General features: G+C 51.3%; 1 protein-coding gene across 2 annotated transcripts in view; it reads right to left on the minus strand.

Moving 5' to 3' along the window:
- Window positions 1-13,649, minus strand: part of SCARF2 (scavenger receptor class F member 2) — a 65,775-nt gene extending 52,126 nt beyond the window's left edge. The window contains exons 1-2 of one of the 2 annotated variants that reach the window (XM_063143791.1): window positions 13,291-13,649; window positions 3,088-3,140 (exon numbers count right to left, since the gene is read on the minus strand). In XM_063143791.1, the coding sequence (XP_062999861.1) occupies window positions 3,088-3,140; window positions 13,291-13,463 (226 nt within the window). In that variant the 5' untranslated portion in view covers window positions 13,464-13,649. The remainder of the gene's footprint in view (window positions 1-3,087; window positions 3,141-13,290) is intronic. The other variant, XM_063143793.1, reaches the window with a different exon arrangement.
- Between the last annotated feature and the right edge of the window lie 3,442 nt (window positions 13,650-17,091).

A 17,091-nucleotide genomic window follows, 5' to 3' on the forward strand; every position in this document is an offset into this window, starting at 1 on the left:
CGAGATGCGCTTCCTCAATGTGGTGCTTTTCAGCTGTTCTGGACTACAACAGTACAGGCAATGATGGGAACTGTAATCTAAAACTGTAATCTAAAACAACAATTCCAAGATCCTTCTCAATATTACAAACGAGAAGGATCTTGGAATTGTTGTAGATCACAAGCTGAATATGAGCCAACAGTGCGATATGGCTACAAGAAAGGCAAATGCTATTTTGGGCTGCATTTATAGAAGTATAGCTTCTAAATCGCTTGAGGTACTGGTTCCTCTCTATTCAGCCCTGGTGAGGCCTCATCTAGAGCATTGCGTCCAGTTCTGGGCACCACACTTCAAGAAGGATGCAGACAAGCTGGAGCATGTCCAGAGGAGGGCAACCAGGATGATCAGGGGTCTGGAAACAAAGCCCTATGAGGAGAGACTGAAAGAACTGGGCATGTTTAGCCTGGAGAAGAGAAGATTAAGGGGAGACATGATAGCACTCTTCAAATACGTAAAAGGTTGTCAAACAGAGGAGGGCCAGGATCTCTTCTCGATCCTCCCAGAGTGCAGGACACGGAATAACGGGCTCAAGTTAAAGGAAGCCAGATTCCAGCTGGACATCAGGAAAAACTTCCTGACTGTTAGAGCAGTACGACAATGGAATCAGTTACCTAGGGAGGTTGTGGGCTCTCCACACTAGAGGCGTTCAAGAGGCAGCTGGACAACCATCTGTCAGGGATGCTTTAGGGTGGATTCCTGCATTGAGCAGGCGGTTGGACTTGATGGCCTTGTAGGCCCCTTCCAACTCTGCTATTCTATGATTCTAGGAGGGCACCATGTTGGGGAAGGCTGGTGTAATGTATGAAAAGTCCCCCGCCCCAAGTGTTCTCAGTGAGCCTGTGAGACTGGAAGAATATAGGAAGCTTCCGCATACTGAGTCAGAGCGTTGGTCCATCAAGCTTAGTTGAACGGGTGTCAGAAGTGCAGCAGGTCCTGGTCTGTTGACCCAGCAAGGGCAGAATGAGTGGGGTAGAGCAGAGGCTGGGCGGCCACCAGTCTGTGATGCTGTGCTTGCATCCTGCAATAAGGAGTAGGTTGGTCTCCAAGGTCCTGTCCAACCAGTGGAGGCTGGTGGCTCCGATGTCAGCGGGGCGGTGAATCCGCTCCAGGTTTCAGTCCGAACCAGTCAGAACTCTAGAGTTTGGACTGGTTCGGACTGAAACCCGGAGTGGTTTCACAGCCCCGCTGACATCGGAGCCACCAGCCTCCACTGCTTCCAACTCTCTCTGTATACACCCCTCCAGCCAATCTTTAGGTTCCATACTGCCTGTCAAGCCTAAGGGTTGATGTTGCTCATCCATGTTGCCTTCACAAGACAATTTGTATAATAAACCTTCCTCTAGCATCCTGAGACTTCTCCCCCATTTTGTGCATGCTCTCCGGCCTCGCATGCTCATCCCTCTCCCCTTCTGTGCCTCAAGAGAACTCTGATGCTCAACTACTCTGAGCTCCAATGCGATGCAGTCCTGGGTCACAAGGATCCTGGCTAATCCCAGAAACTCTGGAAATCCGGTCAATCTCAGTACGATCGACCACCTCACTGGGTTGTCTTTTCATGGCTCAGATCCCTCTGTCTCCAGTCTACCTTCCCCGGGGGAGCCTCACCGAGTCTGCCACCAGAGGCAGGATCCTTGCCTTTTCTTAAAGGAGGACCCTCCACTGCCCAGCAGGTTTGGATCCAGAACACCACTTTGCCTGTGGCTGCTGGGCCCTTTCCACACACAGTCTGACTGCTCGAGAGGCCAAATGTGGCCGCTGTTGATCAGCACGAAGAAATATTACTCCACAGGAAAGGAGGAGGACCGTGGCCAACTGGAATGGCTGTGAATTTAACAGTGTCTAAAAATAGCTCCTCTGAGTTTCCCATCAGCGCCTTGGGACTCCAAGTCCCGAGAACTCACCGCCCTCCAGCCCCACTCTGTAAAATGCTACTCCGACGATTCTAATCAGAACCTGGGGATGCCGTATTCCAGAGCCCGGCGGAAGCTTCTGGCCACGGGCAGCAGAGATTAGAAAGACTCCCTGAAGGCAGCTGCATCTAGTCCTGCACCCGCATAACAAGAACGCCGCTCCCCACACCGCGGTGATCTGGGGCCCTGTGGGGTGCCCTCGCGCCAAGACTCAACAGGGACTGACCGGAGCATGAGCAGAGTTCTCCCCCGTGATCACTGAATGACCGTAACAACCAGATTGGGCAGACAGATGCACCCCATCAGCTCTGGGAAGGCAAGAGGGAAGCACAGCTATAAAGCCCCACAGCGGTGAGGACTGTGTGGCTTCTTTTGTGGAGCAGGGATCTCTGCCTCAGCCCAGAAGGGCCCTTCCAAGTCGAGGGCCAGCAGACGCCTTGCCCTCGCCAGCACAGACCTACCTGAGGTGCTTCCAGGTGAGGGTTTTCCAGCCCTGTCACCCTGCCCCATTCACAAAATCTTAGGGAGGACCCAGACATGGTTGTTTTCCTCTATGGCCGGCCTCATCTACACCAAGCAGGATATTGCACTATGAAAGCGGTATATAAAAGGCAGGAGCCACACCAAGCAGGATATAGCAGTATGAAAGCAGTATATGGTCTGTGTCAACGGGCCCCAACACTTGTCAGAGCACTTCAATACTGCTATAAAGCAGTAGTGTGGCTCCTGCTTTTTATATACCGCTTTCGTAGTGCTATATCTGTCTTGGTGTAGATTAGGCCCAATAATCCTCCCATCTTTCCTCACTGCTTCTTCCGTGTTTTTTCCCCAAAATAATCACCAAGGACGAACAGACGGGACAGGGGCACAAGTCCTTTGGCTTGGTACTGAATGGGTCTGGGAGCACCCCTGATTTCTTGGCTCCTCACACACCCTGTAGGCCTGGCTGGCTCACAGGAAGAGGGGGCAAGGTGGGCTAACCAAGAAACTGCCAATGAAGAGGGAGTTACTGGGAAATGGAAGGAAAAGAGCTCTCCCCCGCTCCAAGAGCAAAAGGTGGGAAACTGGGCATTTGGGGCCGTCTCTAATCTGTTTAGGAAAGGAACAGAGGGAAAGACAAGAAGCAGCTTGCTCTTACGTATCAAACATTCCTCGCCTTGTTGCCTCCATCCTGGGCAGCACGTGGACCCACTGCAAAAGGAAAGACAGAGCGTGAATTAGAAAAGGGTTGTGAGTAAGTGCCCCATATTCAAATCTCACTGCTGCCATGAGCTCGTGTGGCAGCCTGGGAGCAAGCCGCCACATCTCTTCACCTTTCCGTCTGCGAGATGGTGTCATAAGACCACCACATGCCTACTTTGCAGGGTCGTCGTAATTATTGCAAAAATAATATATGCAAAGCTCAGTGAATGCTCAAAGTGCCATATAAACCCTATGCATTTTTGTTCTTGCCTCCCTTTGCTGTTGTGAGACTGGCAAGATTGTGAGTCCATCTCACATGAACATCAGAAGAGCCCTGAGGCTGGATGAGACCAAGGGTCCATCTAGTCCAGCATTTTGTTCACACAGTGGCCAACCAACTGTTGACCAGGGCACTAGGTTGGGGAAGGCTGTTTTAGGGCAATGCCAGTGTAGGCATTTTTTAAATCAGGGTCAGCAGGCAGGCAGGCACCACTCCAGCATCTGTCTTGTTTAATCCTGACAATTAATGCTGCATATAAATATTTCCTATCGACGCTGATGTACTTATCAGGTAGTTTGAAACAAAGCACTTGTCTGGGATTGCTCTCCTTGCCCTAAATCCACCTTGCTCAACCATAATATTATACAACAAATGGTATACGGTTGGAATACTGCATGCAAGCCTGGCTACCCCATATCAAAACAGAGCAATACAGAGCTAGCCAAAGGTCAGAAAAGGGCAACCAAAACTATCAGGAGGTTAGAACACTTTCCTTGTGAGGAAAAAGGCTAAAAAGCATTTGGATCTTTATAGCTTAAAGAACAAGACTTTACAGAAGTTGCATAGTAGAGATTAAGACCTGTATAAAAGCTGTGGAGAAACTGGGTAGAGAAAACTAGGGGTGGCTGCATTTGTCTATTTATAGTACACGTCAGTTTCACATGTATTCAACCATAAGTCCGTTCTATTCAATTGCTGCATGGTTTTAAAAACTGCATGAACGTTTGCATTTATTTCTCTATGCAATTTATCCTAATATATGCATTTTTGTACACATCTTTCCCTAGATTAAGCAGTTTTGTGCAGAATTGGAGTCTAGAACTGCCTCGCAACATTTGGGGAAGTGTGCAGTCCAAAGAGTATCTGTGTTCCAACCAGAAAGTGTGAATTAGGCCAATACACGTACAAGTGGGGGCCAAATGAAAATTCCCCTTCTATCCCTAGAGAAAACCCGTCCTTCCTCTCCTCCTGAGAGACAACACTCAGAGGCCCAGTTCACATGCAATCCAGCGGCTGTCAGGGATGCGCGGGAGAGAGCAGGCGTGCTGCCTGCAGCACGCCAGCCACTCCTGCTTTTAATCAACAAGCTATGATCGGTCCGTTCTTAGGCTGTTGAGCGTGATAGCGCTGGGTTGTTCATGGGATAAACCACCCCGCAGTTAACCTAACGAAGAAAACATGAGTGAGTCACTAGGTTGTTCAGTCCCTAAATCACCCAAAGCTCCAGGTTCACACATCAGGCTCAACCACCTTAAAACAGGCTGGTCATGGATTGATTTGGTGGGTGCATGGGAAGCAGTGAGGCCGGTAGCTGCCACTCATGTACAACCATACATAAGCTGCTTAAACCAGTTCAGCGGCAGCCTGGCATTGAATACCTGTTGCTGGGGCAGCATCAGCAGGACAGGGCTGTTGTCTGATGACTCGCTTGCAGGCTTTGCAGAAGTAGAGTCGGATACAGTGGTAAATAGGCAGGGTGCTGGAGTAGACGGAACGTTGGTCTGATCCAGCACAGTGCCAGACAAATGCCTTACTGTGTGGTGGGTGTCCACCACCCTCGTCCCCCCCAAAACACACACTTCTACACTAGAAGCTTGGCCAGAACAAGGCAGAACTTTAGTGCAGCTCAGTAACTTTGCCTGCAGAAGGCAATTCCAGGCATCTCCAGGAAGGACAGGGGAACAGAGGTGTAGTGGTAAATTTTGAAGTGCAAGTACTCATCATGACAGTCCCCATAGACTCCCCACACCCACCCAGGAAGAGGGTAGGATGGAGAAAGTTGACTGCAGGTAGAGCCCCCAAATATGTGTGGTCATGAGCACCATCCTGCCTCAGGTTCCCAGTTCAGGCCTTTGCCCCTGAGTAAGAACTGGGCAGCACCTTGGCCCTGACATTTCCCTGGAAACCACCACTGGACAGGCACCCACTTTGAAATCAGTTTGAAAATTCTATATGGTGTGTGTCCTGGGCCCCAACAATTGTCACTACTGTTATAAAACATTTTAAAGCAGTAGTGTAGATCCTGCCCTGGTCCCTCAGGCTAGCACATGTTCTGGCAAACTGTCATGGGACACCCAAATCAGTGGCTTTTTTCTTACAGGAAAGCTTAATGGATACACACTTCAGAAATCATATAGCTGATGGCCAGTGTGGTTTAGTGGCTAGGGTGTTGGACTGGGAGTTGGGGGATCCAGGTTCTAGTCCCCACTCAGCCATGAGCCAACAGTGCGATATGGCTGCAAAAAAGGCAAATGCTATTTTGGGCTGCATTAATAGAAGTATAGCTTCCGAATCATGGGAGGTACTGGTTCCTCTCTATTCGGCCCTGGTTAGGCCTCATCTAGAGTATTGCATCCAGTTCTGGGCTCCACAATTCAAGAAGGACGCAGACAAGCTGGAGGGCAACCAGGATGATCAGGAGTCTGGAAACAAAGCCCTATGAGGAGAGACTGAAAGAACTGGGCATGTTTAGCCTGGAGAAGAGAAGATTGAGGGGAGACATGATAGCACTCTTCAAAGACACAGAGGAGGGCCAGGATCTCTTCTCATTCCTCCCAGAGTGCAGGACACGGAATAATGGGCTCAAGTTAAAGGAAGCCAGATTCCAGCTGGACATTAGAAAAAACTTCCTGACTGTTAGAGCAGTATGTGGGCTCTCCCACACTAGAGGCATTCAAGAGGCAGCTGGACAACCATCTGTCAGGGATGCTTTAAGGTGGATTCTTGCATTGAGCAGGGGGTTGGACTCGATGGCCTTGTAGGCCCCTTCCAACTCTGCTATTCTATGATTCTATGGAAACCCACTGGGTGACTTTGGGCCAGTCACAGACTCTCAGCCCAGCCTACATCACAGGGTTGTTGTTGTGAGGATAAAATGGAGAGGAGGAGGATTAGGTACACTGCCTTGGGTTCCTTGGAGGAAAAAAGTCAAAGTATAAATGTATATCTATATATCTATATCTATATCTATATAGTCAGTAATTATAGGCGCCAAGAAATTCCAAAACAGTCAAAATCTAATCACTACCGCCATGACTGTGAACCCATCAATGTGGTTTCCCCATTGTCATTTTCATGGTTCCAAACACAAGGGAAGGGTCAGTCCATACACGGGTTCCAAACCCGGACAAGGGTGGGGAATGATCACTGACAGCAGCTTCGTCAGTTTCCATCTCCAACAGAAGCAGGCATTTTGTAAAGCGAATGGCTCTTAATTGCTCATTCAAGCCACTCTGCACCTTGGAGAGCTCCTTTAGAGTTCTGATTGGTTTAGACTGAAACCCAGAGCGGATTCACACACACCCCACACACACCGACATCGGAGCCACCAGCCACCAATGCATTGCAGTCCAACATATCTGGAGAGCACCAGGTTGGAGAAGGCTGTGCTAAGGTGTTGAAAGCCTGAGAAGACAGGGGAGGAGCCCAGAACTGTGGAGCACCCCTCCCCCCCCCCCCCCGCATAAAAGGACCAGCTTCCAGGGCAAGGCATGGCTTGGAGGAGAGTGGTTGCTCTGCCCCGTAAAGTGTCCTATTAGAAAATGCATGCTGTAATTTGAGGAAGGGGTACAAAGCGGAACCATTTTTCTGAATGGATCCATTATCTGGAGGGCTGTGCAAGTGCCCCTCCTCCTCAGCAGGAGCTTTACCATGCAGGGAAGGTGAAGCGGGGGGGAAGCAGAGCAGGGAAAACTGATCTGATCCACACGGGGCATGATCCACCAATGTAGCTCTCATTCTCAAGCCAGACTGCTCTTGGGCCTCTCTCATTCATTTCAGTGTGCTCTGTGCAGGAGAACTCCTACAGTGGATCGAGACCAGGGAGCCGTTTGCACTGCATATATTTGAAAAGATTGAAGTAATCCAAATTGCTGATATTTAGAAAGATTTCTCTTACCTTGCATGATTTATTCCACAATTTTTTAGAACTATTATTTTGGAGATCTGGGAAATTTCAGGCCATTTAGTTGATCTGGGTAAACTGGTTGAAAGCATTATTAAAGATCATAGAATCATAGAATAGTAGAGTTGGAAGGGGCCTACAAGGCCATCGAGTCCAACCCCCTGCTCAATGCAGGAATCCACCCTAAAGCATCCCTGACAGAGGGTTGTCCAGCTGCCTCTTGAAGGCCTCTAGTGTGGGAGAGCCCACAACCTCCCTAGGTAACCGGTTTCATTGTCATACTGCTCTAACAGTCAGGAAGTTTTTCCTGATGTCCAGCTGATATCCAGCTGATGTCCAGATAAAATGAATAACCATATAGAAGGACAAGCCCTGCTGAAAAAGAATCAACAAGGCTTCTGCAAAGGTAAGTCCTGTCTCACTAACCATTCAGAATTCTTTGAGAGTGTCAATAAACATGTGGACAGGGATGATTTGATGAACACTGTTTACTTGGACTTCCAAAAGTCCCTCACAAAAGACTCCTGAACAAACTTAGCAGTCATGGAATAAGATGAGAGGTCCTCTTATGGATCAGTAACTGGTTAAAGAACAGAAAACAGAGAGTGGGAATAAATGGTCAATTCGCTTGATGGAGGGAAGTAAATAGTGGGGTCCCACAGGGATTGGGACCAATGCTTTTCAACTAGTTCATAAACGATCTGGAATTAGGAGTGATCAGTGAAGCAGCCAAATTTGCCAATGACACCAAATTATTTCAGGTTGTTAAAACAAAATTGAATTGCAAGGAACTCCAAAGGGATCTCTTCAAGCTGGGAGAGAGGGCGTCCAAATGGCAGATGTGGTTCAATGTAAGCAAGTGTAAGGTGATGCATGTTGGGGCAAAAAAACAACCCATCTTCATGTATAAGCTGATAGGATCTGAGCTAGCAGTGAGTGACCAAGAAAGAGATCTTAGAGGCATAATTAGGAAAGGAATTGAGAATAAAACTGCCAATATTATACTCCCCTTGGAAAATAAACTCAATGGCACTCGCCAGCGTGGCTGTCTCCACTTTCCCTTGCCCTCCCCTGGCTGTCCCGGGGGCAATGCAGGCCAGGCAGGCACTTCCAGGGCGTCATCAGAGCCCATTTCCTGCCAGGGATGGGCCAATCCATCCCAGAGTTCCTGGTGAGGAAACTGACACAACTGACACCATTTCCCTGCCCAAGTTCTTGGAGCTGGCAAGTCCCATCCTTTGGTGGAGAAATAGCACCTGCTGCCTGTAAGGGTAAGGCGAGGGTTAACTGGGACTTGGAACTGTTATGTCTTTTATTTTGTAAATTTTATGGTTTCATAGGATGAGAGATAAGGAAGCCAGGCAGCTGTATGGGGGAGAAGACTGGAGCCAGGCCTGTCCTTGAGTGATTAAACGGCCCAAGCGAGAGGTGTGAAGACACTCCACGCATCAGAGCTGAAGGGAGGGGGGAAGGAGTGAAAAGGATGGTATAAAGATATCCCCTGTGAAGGGAACCGGGGGTGTCGGCTGAGATCGGTCTGGGGTGACGTATGAGACTGTAGTTTTAGTTTTTAGCTTGCCTGCACTGGGTTCTTATATATATGCATGCTTTTATAGTTTTATTCTGCTAATCCCATGTATTCCTACCCTTTTCCTAATAAATGGTCTTAAACCTCCTTTTGTGAGCTGTGAGTGTCTGTGCCTGGGGATCCGTGCTAAATCCAGTCAAGAAGCCAGCTGGGTGCTGGGCACTCTTCCTTTACACTGCCTTCCTCTTCTCATGCATCAAGGTACATAGGAAGCTGCCTTTACCCTGGGTCCATCTAACCCAGTATTGTTGACACTGACTGGCAGCCATGGCTCTCCAGGGATTCAGGCCAGTACTTTCTGGAGATTCCAGGAATTGAATCTGGGACTTTCCGCATGCAAAGCAGGAGCTCTACCCCAGAGCTATGGCTCTCAGACCTTGGGATAGGGCCGGGCTGGGGAGCCCTTGGTCTCTCAGCTGTGGTTGGAGCACAGTTTCCATCAGCCCTGTCCACTGGCCAAGCTGTCTGGGGCTCATGAGAAAAGTTGTCCAACAACATCTGGAGGGCCACAGGGTCCCCAGCCCCAGCGGTGGTGATCCTACACATGTAGGATGAAGGCAAGCCAGACGCTCCGTCCTCTGCTTGCAGCTGGCTGTGCATGGGACCCTACTCACCTTGATGTGAGCAGGGATGCTCCCTTTTGCAAGAGTCCCCTGTTGAAATGTTTGTGATAACTCTACATAAGGATTCTATGTAAGGACTAGAAACTTCCCTTTTTGTTGTTTTTAAATGAAAGCTAAGTTCTCTCTGGGAGCTGGAATTCTCAACAAAATGCCAATTTTTCTGAACTGCAGCAGCCCTGTTTTGTTTTGTTTTTGTTTAAAAAGATAACACAAGTGATGACGTTTCACAGCAGTCCACCAGTCAAAACAATGAGCATGACACCCCAAAGTGAAAGTAAAACCAAACCAAACATGTCAATAAAAACCATCTCAGCAAACAACAGCGGAAGAAACATCAAGGGTGAAAGGCTTTTTGGGGAAACACAAAAACATGTATCAAGCATCTTCAGAAACACACCCTTTCTCAGGGTAGAGTTCCGGAGCAAGGGGGCACCAACAGAGAAGGCCATGCTGCTTGAAGAGGTAAATCTAGGCTCTCCATAGGATTTCAGAAGATCTTGGCTGCTGGGCTGGGGCTCTATAAGCCCAAACCAGCAGCTTTAAAATTGAACCTAGAAGGAACCTAGAAGGAACTGTTTTGTAATAGAGAAAATTCGCCCAGGAGGCAACACATTTTGATACTACTCCCCTCCCTAACTGCCCACTATAACCATGAGGACGTGGTAACTGGGGTGCTCCAGGGTTGGGGAGCCTTCTGATTTATGAGTCTTCCTTGCATTTTACTAAAACCCCAGGTCCCCCAGCCGGGAGCTCGTGCAAAACTCACATATTTAGAATGAAGGAACAAGGCGCCCCTGAGCTCAAGAATTTGTTTTTCAGTACCATAGGGAGCTCACAGTCCTTTTCACACAAAAATCCACAAATGGTTTCTCCCCAGCCTGTCTTCATTTCAGCAGCCTAATTTTTTGGAGTGAGGGTCTGTTGTCGCTGTTTTTAAATTCAGCACCAGAAAGCTTTGTCAATCTACTGCAAATAACACAGAGAAATCAGCCGGCAGATCCTGGTTGAGTCCCTCCCTGCCCTCCCCTAGAGGACAGGTAGGCAGATTTCAGGGTTGTGGAGTCATCGATTTTTACTAGAACCCCAAACGGAAACCAGAGGCAGAAGACATACACTTAGAATTAAAGAATTCCGAATCTAGGGATTTGCTGAGCACCAGAACTGAATGGAACCCGTAGTCCTTCCAAACAAAAGCCTGCTCTTAGTTACCCCAAGCTTTCTTCATTTCTGTAATTTAAGGTGTGTGTGTGTGTGTGTGTATGGGAATCATTGTGTTGCTGCTACTGTCACACCATTGGGAGTCGGAAATCCTTGCTACCTTCTGCCTACCCCCAACTTACAGTATACTGTAGTTGCAGGTAAATTTCTATGGGTGTTGAGATGGAGGGAGCAGCATGTTTTGGGTCAAGCTCTCCAAACTGGGGTGGTGGTGGTGATGGTGGGAGCTCAAAGCTGATCTAAGTCTGCCATGAAGCCACTGGCTAATTGTGACCCCAACTGATCAAGACCTCAGAGAGATCTCACCCAAGTGCCCTCCAAAAGCTAGAGCACATTATATACCCCACCTCCATTTCTATGAGCTTTCTTACATCACAAGACAGACTTTGTCTTGGTAGGAAAAACATGGACCAGAGCACTTCTTGGGGGTGGGGGTGGGGTGGGGGAGGAAAGAAACCTCGTCCAGAAATTCCAGAGCAGAAACTGCAAAGCCTTCTCGTCTAAGACATCTTGTTTGCAAGACTTTAAATCGAAAACAGATGTATCGTCTCTTTCCATTCGGTTTTAAGTTACACTTGGAAGGAGGGACGGCGGGCGTTTGGGGTTGTTTTTGTTGTTGTTCTTTGAACCTCATGGGGGGAAATGGGGGGACACCTGTTGGGAAAGGGGTCCCCCTCAAATGGCAGTACGTTTTAGAGCTCGTGTTTCCATTTTGAAAGCTGTGATCTATGCTACAATATGGTTGTCAGTGGGCAATGGGGTGGGGGTGGGGCTGTTACCATGGCAAGAGGGGGAAGGGCAAAGAAGCCCACATCTTGAGACTGTTAAGTACAGGATGGGGTTAATGCTCTAAAAAGTGGTTTTAGCTCAAGAGAGAGAGAGGAAACCAGAGGCTTCCAAGAGCTAGTTGCTGCTGGCGTCCTTCGGCGTTTAAATACAGGGTTCCAAGAGAAATCACAATTAAGGCCCACCAGCCGCAGGGCCTTGCTTCCTGGTGTGACTGGGGGGACGTTCAAGGAACCCCAAGGGGCCTCAGCTTTACTGCCAAGACTAGAATCAGTGGTGGAGATTGCACACCCAAAAAGGGGGGACATCCAGGCAAGAAAAAGCCCACCCGCTCCTGGCTCCCACAGGGATGCCCAGCTCTCTAGAGGCAGAGCAAATGGGGTCCCACCATGGGAGGTCATCAGGCAAGGAGGGGAAGGACAGAGGACGGGGGCCAACAGGAGCAAGCCCCAAATCTCTACAGGAAAGCCACAGTGGGGGTGGGGGAATTAAGTCAAGGCGAAGTGGAGGTCCATTCAGCAAGGACCCCCATTGTGGGAGTGCACAGTCTAAGTGACATGACTTAAGGGGTCCCAAACACCCCACCTCGCCGCAAAATCTCTTCTGGCAGCCAAGATCAGGAGTGCTTCCAGGCAGAGACCTCCCAGCACTAGCAAGGAGAAGTTATTGGGCAACTAGTCTGTCTTCTTTTTCTTGATGGGTTTTCAGGGTGCTTCTAGACAAGGCTCCTAACATTGTCCTGCCCCATCTCATGGGGTTTTATGTGTCCAGACATCATAGTCTGTGTCCAGACATCATAGCCTTCCTCTCGGAACCCTCCCATGTTCTTTCACTGCTTCTTTTTTTCTAACCACTAAAAAAACCATAAAGGAAAAAAGACTGGTTCGCTGCACAAGGGCCCGGTGATGAGTAGCGCTAGGAGGCCTCCTCCATCTGGGAGTGTGCCCTTGGCCCCTGAAGGTGGAAGAAGCAAGGGGGAAGCACAGAAGGTTACGAGTTGAAGATGGCGGAGTCTGGAACCCCCAGCACATCCCGTGAATAGAAGCCCCCTCTGGAAGCAATCCCAGGAGCCCAGCAAAGAGCGCCCAGCTCGGTTGGGGCCTTGGACGAAAGGTTGGCCAAAATGCCTGCCTCGGACCTCATGCACAAACACACACACACACCACTGGGTCCCATGGCAAAGGAGGCAGGACGAGGCCGCAGCGGGCTGGAGGTGCTGGAAGGCGGCACCTCCAGGTCTGAGCCTGGGCATCATTCGTGGCCGGGGAGAGGCGCATCTCGTCTTGGAGAACAGGAATGGAGGGTGGGCAGGGCAGGGCAGAATTTCTGGAAGTGCGTTGATGGAGCAGGATGCTCCCCTCCCCCAAATCCTGGGCCACATTAGGGAGACCCCCCCTTTAAAAATAAACGTACAACTCCCTCCATGTGCCGGAAGGGGAGCGACAGCAAGCGAGCATAGCAGCCCCAGAGACGGGGTATTTCCCAGGCGGCGAGCCTTTCCAAGCGCTCGAACGCCCCCGGGAGCCGTAAGCGAAACCCGTCTTTTGCTTGCCTATTCATCCCAGTCGTGGGGCGGGCGGGAGAACGGGAGGGACCGGCTCGGCCGGCCGGCCGGCGGGCGGGGACACAGCGGTCCCGAAAGAGCCCCCAGAGAGCCAACGAGCGGGGTGCGGGGGGAGGGGAGTGTCCGGCCGGCTGCCTCCAAGCGATGCGCGCCTGGCGGGGTTCCCGGCGCGCCCTGCAGCGTCGACGGCTCTTACCTAGTGGCCGGGCAGACGTTCCTGCCGTGGGGACTCAGCTCCTGGGCAGCGCCCCAGCCCAGCAAGAGCAGCAGCGGCGGCAGCAGGGCGAGAGGGAGGAGCGCGCCGGCGCCTCCATCCCCGGCGCGCCGGGCCCGCGGCGGCGGTAGCAGCGGCGGCGGCGGCGTCTCCATGCGCGGGGCGCGCTGCTCTCCGGCCCTGTCCGGGCAGCCTGGCTCCCCAGCAGCAGCGGCGGCGGCGGCGGCGGCTCCTCCTGGCTGCTGCAGGATCCCGGCCGGAAGCTGCAGTGCGAGCCGCCGCCGCCGCCGCCGCCGCCGTGGCCGCCTCCCCCTCGCCCCTCTCGGCGGCAGCAGGAGGGGCGCCCGGCCAGCCAGGAAATGCCGCATTGGTTCCCCCCGCGCGCGCCTGATCCCGGGCCAGGCGCATCTCCCGCTGGGGAGACGGAGGCGCCGCGGCCCGAGCCCCCGGGCCTCTTCCACGCCGCCGCCGCCGCTGGAGAAGCGCGAAAGGGAAGGCGAGGAGGGGAAAGGAGCGCCGGGCTGCCTGCGGCGGGCCCTGCCTGCCCGGCTGCCCCGCAGTCCTTGGCTCAGAAGTCAGTCCCTCCAGAGTCCAGGTCTTGAGGACCAAAGTTTTGGGTTGTTCGCCTCGTTTCCGGAAAGGACGGCCCAGCTTCTCCTTTCTCCCTCCCAACCCAAAAGGTGTCGCTTGGAAGGAACAAACCGATCCTACGCACGTTGACTTGGGAAGACACCCATTGCTGGGACACGCGGTCAGTTGAACGCAGTCGGGCTGGAAGCGTTCCAGAGGGCCCGGATCCCAGACGGGTGCCCCAGGACCTCTGTAGAGGCCACCTACAGACCTGTCCTAGGCGTCTCTACCTGGAAGTAAGCCTCCTCTTTAGCGGACCTTGCTCCCAACTTCCACGGCTCTCGGATCATTGGCGCTCCTACAGCGTGGAGGAAGCGACTCCAAGTTCAGTGGGACTTATAGTCCCTAGCACATACCAAGTCTCTAGTACAGTGTTCCCCAACCTGGTGCCTTCCGGATGTGTTGAAATACAGCAGCATCCTCCAATCTGGGAGGAACCAGGTTGCAGGGGTGGGGGGCTGCCCTAGTGCGTGTGTTTAGGATTGCAGCCCTAAGCACGTTCCTGCCCCAGGCCAGCCCTTGGGCTGCTCCTGCAACCAGACTAGCTTCGCCTGCAGGTGGAAAAGGGTTCAGGGCCACTGAGAGCAAAGCTCACATCCAGCCGAGCCTGGTGAAGGAGAAGGAGAAGGGAGCATCTTGGAGGGTGGGCAGCAAAGGGTCTTCAGGGCAGACAAGGTGAACTCCCTTCCAGCCCAGCCTCGCCGGTGACTCTTGCTCTCTCGGAAGCCTGGCCCTCCTTGCTAAAGAGCAGCGGCAGGCAGGTGTCCCTGGGACTGTCGGATCAAGGTCTGCAGCAGCTGCTGCTGCTGCTGCGCTTTCCCAGGAATGTTCTCAGGTTGCGTTGCAGGTGCAGCAGCGCTGCTAAAGCACCTGTTCGCTTCCGCACGTCGTGTGCACTGGAGAACGCTCACTCGCCTGCATGCTCAGCAACTCCAGGTGGTTGCGCATCATGGCCTAACTCTGTGATACCTTAATTGGCTTAATTATGTGCTTCCAGCAGAAATGCCCTGCGGGGTACCCCAGAATTCTCAGCTGTCCCATTGTCCCCTGTCTGAATGGTTACCCGTTTCCACCATGGCTTCTGGTTCCTGGTTTCCTGTGTTTGGCTGCAACTCAGTGGCTGGTAACTTCCTCACCACAGGGGGGCGATCTGCAGCCTCCTCAGGCAACTGACTCCTCTCCTTTGCATGGTGTGATCAGTTGCTTGGTGGTACATCTTTTCCATGCAGGACAGAGAGCTTGGCAAAACATTTTGCCCACACCCATCTCTCAGCATTGAGTATCAGTCTGGTGCAGCATCCCTCCAGGTGTGTGAGATTGCAACTCCCAGCCATTATGACTAATGGGAGTCCTACACATCTGAAGGGCACCAAGTTGGGGAAGGCTTACTAGTGTTATCAGATAAGGCAGCAGAAGGCTAGCCACCATATTAAGGAAAGCCAGATGGAAACACCTAAAGCATGCTGGATCAGACCAAGGGTCCATCCAGTTGAGCATTCCGTTCGCACAGTGGCCAAACAGCTGCCCCAACGGGAAGCTCACGAGTGCAACAGCACCCTCCCACCCATGTTCCCCAGCAGCTGGTGTACATAGGCATCCTGCCTCTGATACTAGAAGTAGCACATAGCCATCAGGGCTAGTAGCCATTGATAGCTTTCTCCTCCAGGAATTTATCCAACCCCCTTTTCAAGCCATCCAAATTGGGGGCCATCACTATTTATTTATTTATTACATTTTTATACCGCCCAATAGCCGAAGCTCTCTGGGCGGTTCACAAAAATTAAAACCATCATAAAACAACCAACAAGTTAAAAACACAAATACAAAATACAATATAAAAAGCACAACCAGGATAAAACCATGCAGCAAAATTGATATAAGGTTAAAATATGAAAATACAGAGTTATGAAAATACAGAGTTAAAACAGTATAATTTAAATTTAAGTTAAAATTAAGTGTTAAAATACTGAGTGAATAACAAGGTCTTCAGCTGGCGACGAAAGGAGTACAGTGTAGGCGCCAGGCGGACCTCTCTGGGGAGCTCATTCCACAACCGGGGTGCCACAGCAGAGAAAGCCCTCCTCCTAGTAGCCACCTGCCTCACTTCCTTTGGCAGGGGCTCACTGAGAAGGGCCCCTGTAGATGATCTTAAGGTCCGGGTAGGTACATATGGGAGGAGGCGTTGCTTCAAATAACCTGGCCCCAAACCGTTTAGGGCTTTAAATGTCAATACCAGCACTTTGAATCGGGCCCGGACCTGGACTGGCAGACAATGAAGTTGTAAAAGGACTGGCGTAATGTGATCTCGCCAGCCAGTCCCTGTTAGTAAACGGGCTGCCCTGTTTTGTACCAGCTGAAGCTTCCGGACCGTTTTCAAAGGCAGCCCCACGTATAACGCATTGCAGTAATCCAAACGAGAGGTTATCAGAGCATGGATAACTGTAGCTAGGCTATCACTGTCCAGATAAGGGCGCAGTTAGGGTTTATCAGCCTAAGCTGATAAAAGGTGCTCTTTGCCACTGAGTTCACCTGTGCCTCAAGTGACAGTTCTGGATCCAAGAGCACCCCCAAACTACGGACCCGATCCTTTAGGGGGAGTGCAACCCCGTCCAGGACAGGGCAAATATCACCTCGCCGGACAAATGAACCACCTGCTAACAGTACCTCCGTCTTGTCTGGATTGAGTCTCAGTTTGTTAGCCCTCATCCAGTCCATTACCGTGCCCAGGCACTGGTTCAGAACAGTCACTGCCTCACCTGGGTTTGATGAAAAGGAAAGGTAGAGCTGGGTGTCATCCGCATATTGATGACACCTCAGTCCACATCTCTGGATAACCTCCCCCAGCAGCTTCGTGTATATGTTAAACAGCATAGGGGATAAAATAGAGCCCTGCAGAACCCCATGGCTTAGGAGCCACGGCACAGAGCAATAATCCCCCAGCACCACCTTCTGGAATCGGCCATCCAAGTAGGAGCGGAACCACTGCAACGCAGTACCTCCAACTCCCAGCTCAGACAACCTATCCAGAAGGATACCATGGTCGATGGTATCGAAGGCCGCTGAGAGGTCTAAGAGAACCAACAGGGTCGCACTCCCCCTGTCTCTCTCCCGACAGAGGTCATCCCACAGGGCGACCAAGGCAGTTTTCGTTCC

The sequence above is a fragment of the Elgaria multicarinata genome, chromosome 18 (genome assembly GCF_023053635.1).
Source record: "Elgaria multicarinata webbii isolate HBS135686 ecotype San Diego chromosome 18, rElgMul1.1.pri, whole genome shotgun sequence".
Lineage (NCBI taxonomy): Eukaryota > Metazoa > Chordata > Lepidosauria > Squamata > Anguidae > Elgaria > Elgaria multicarinata.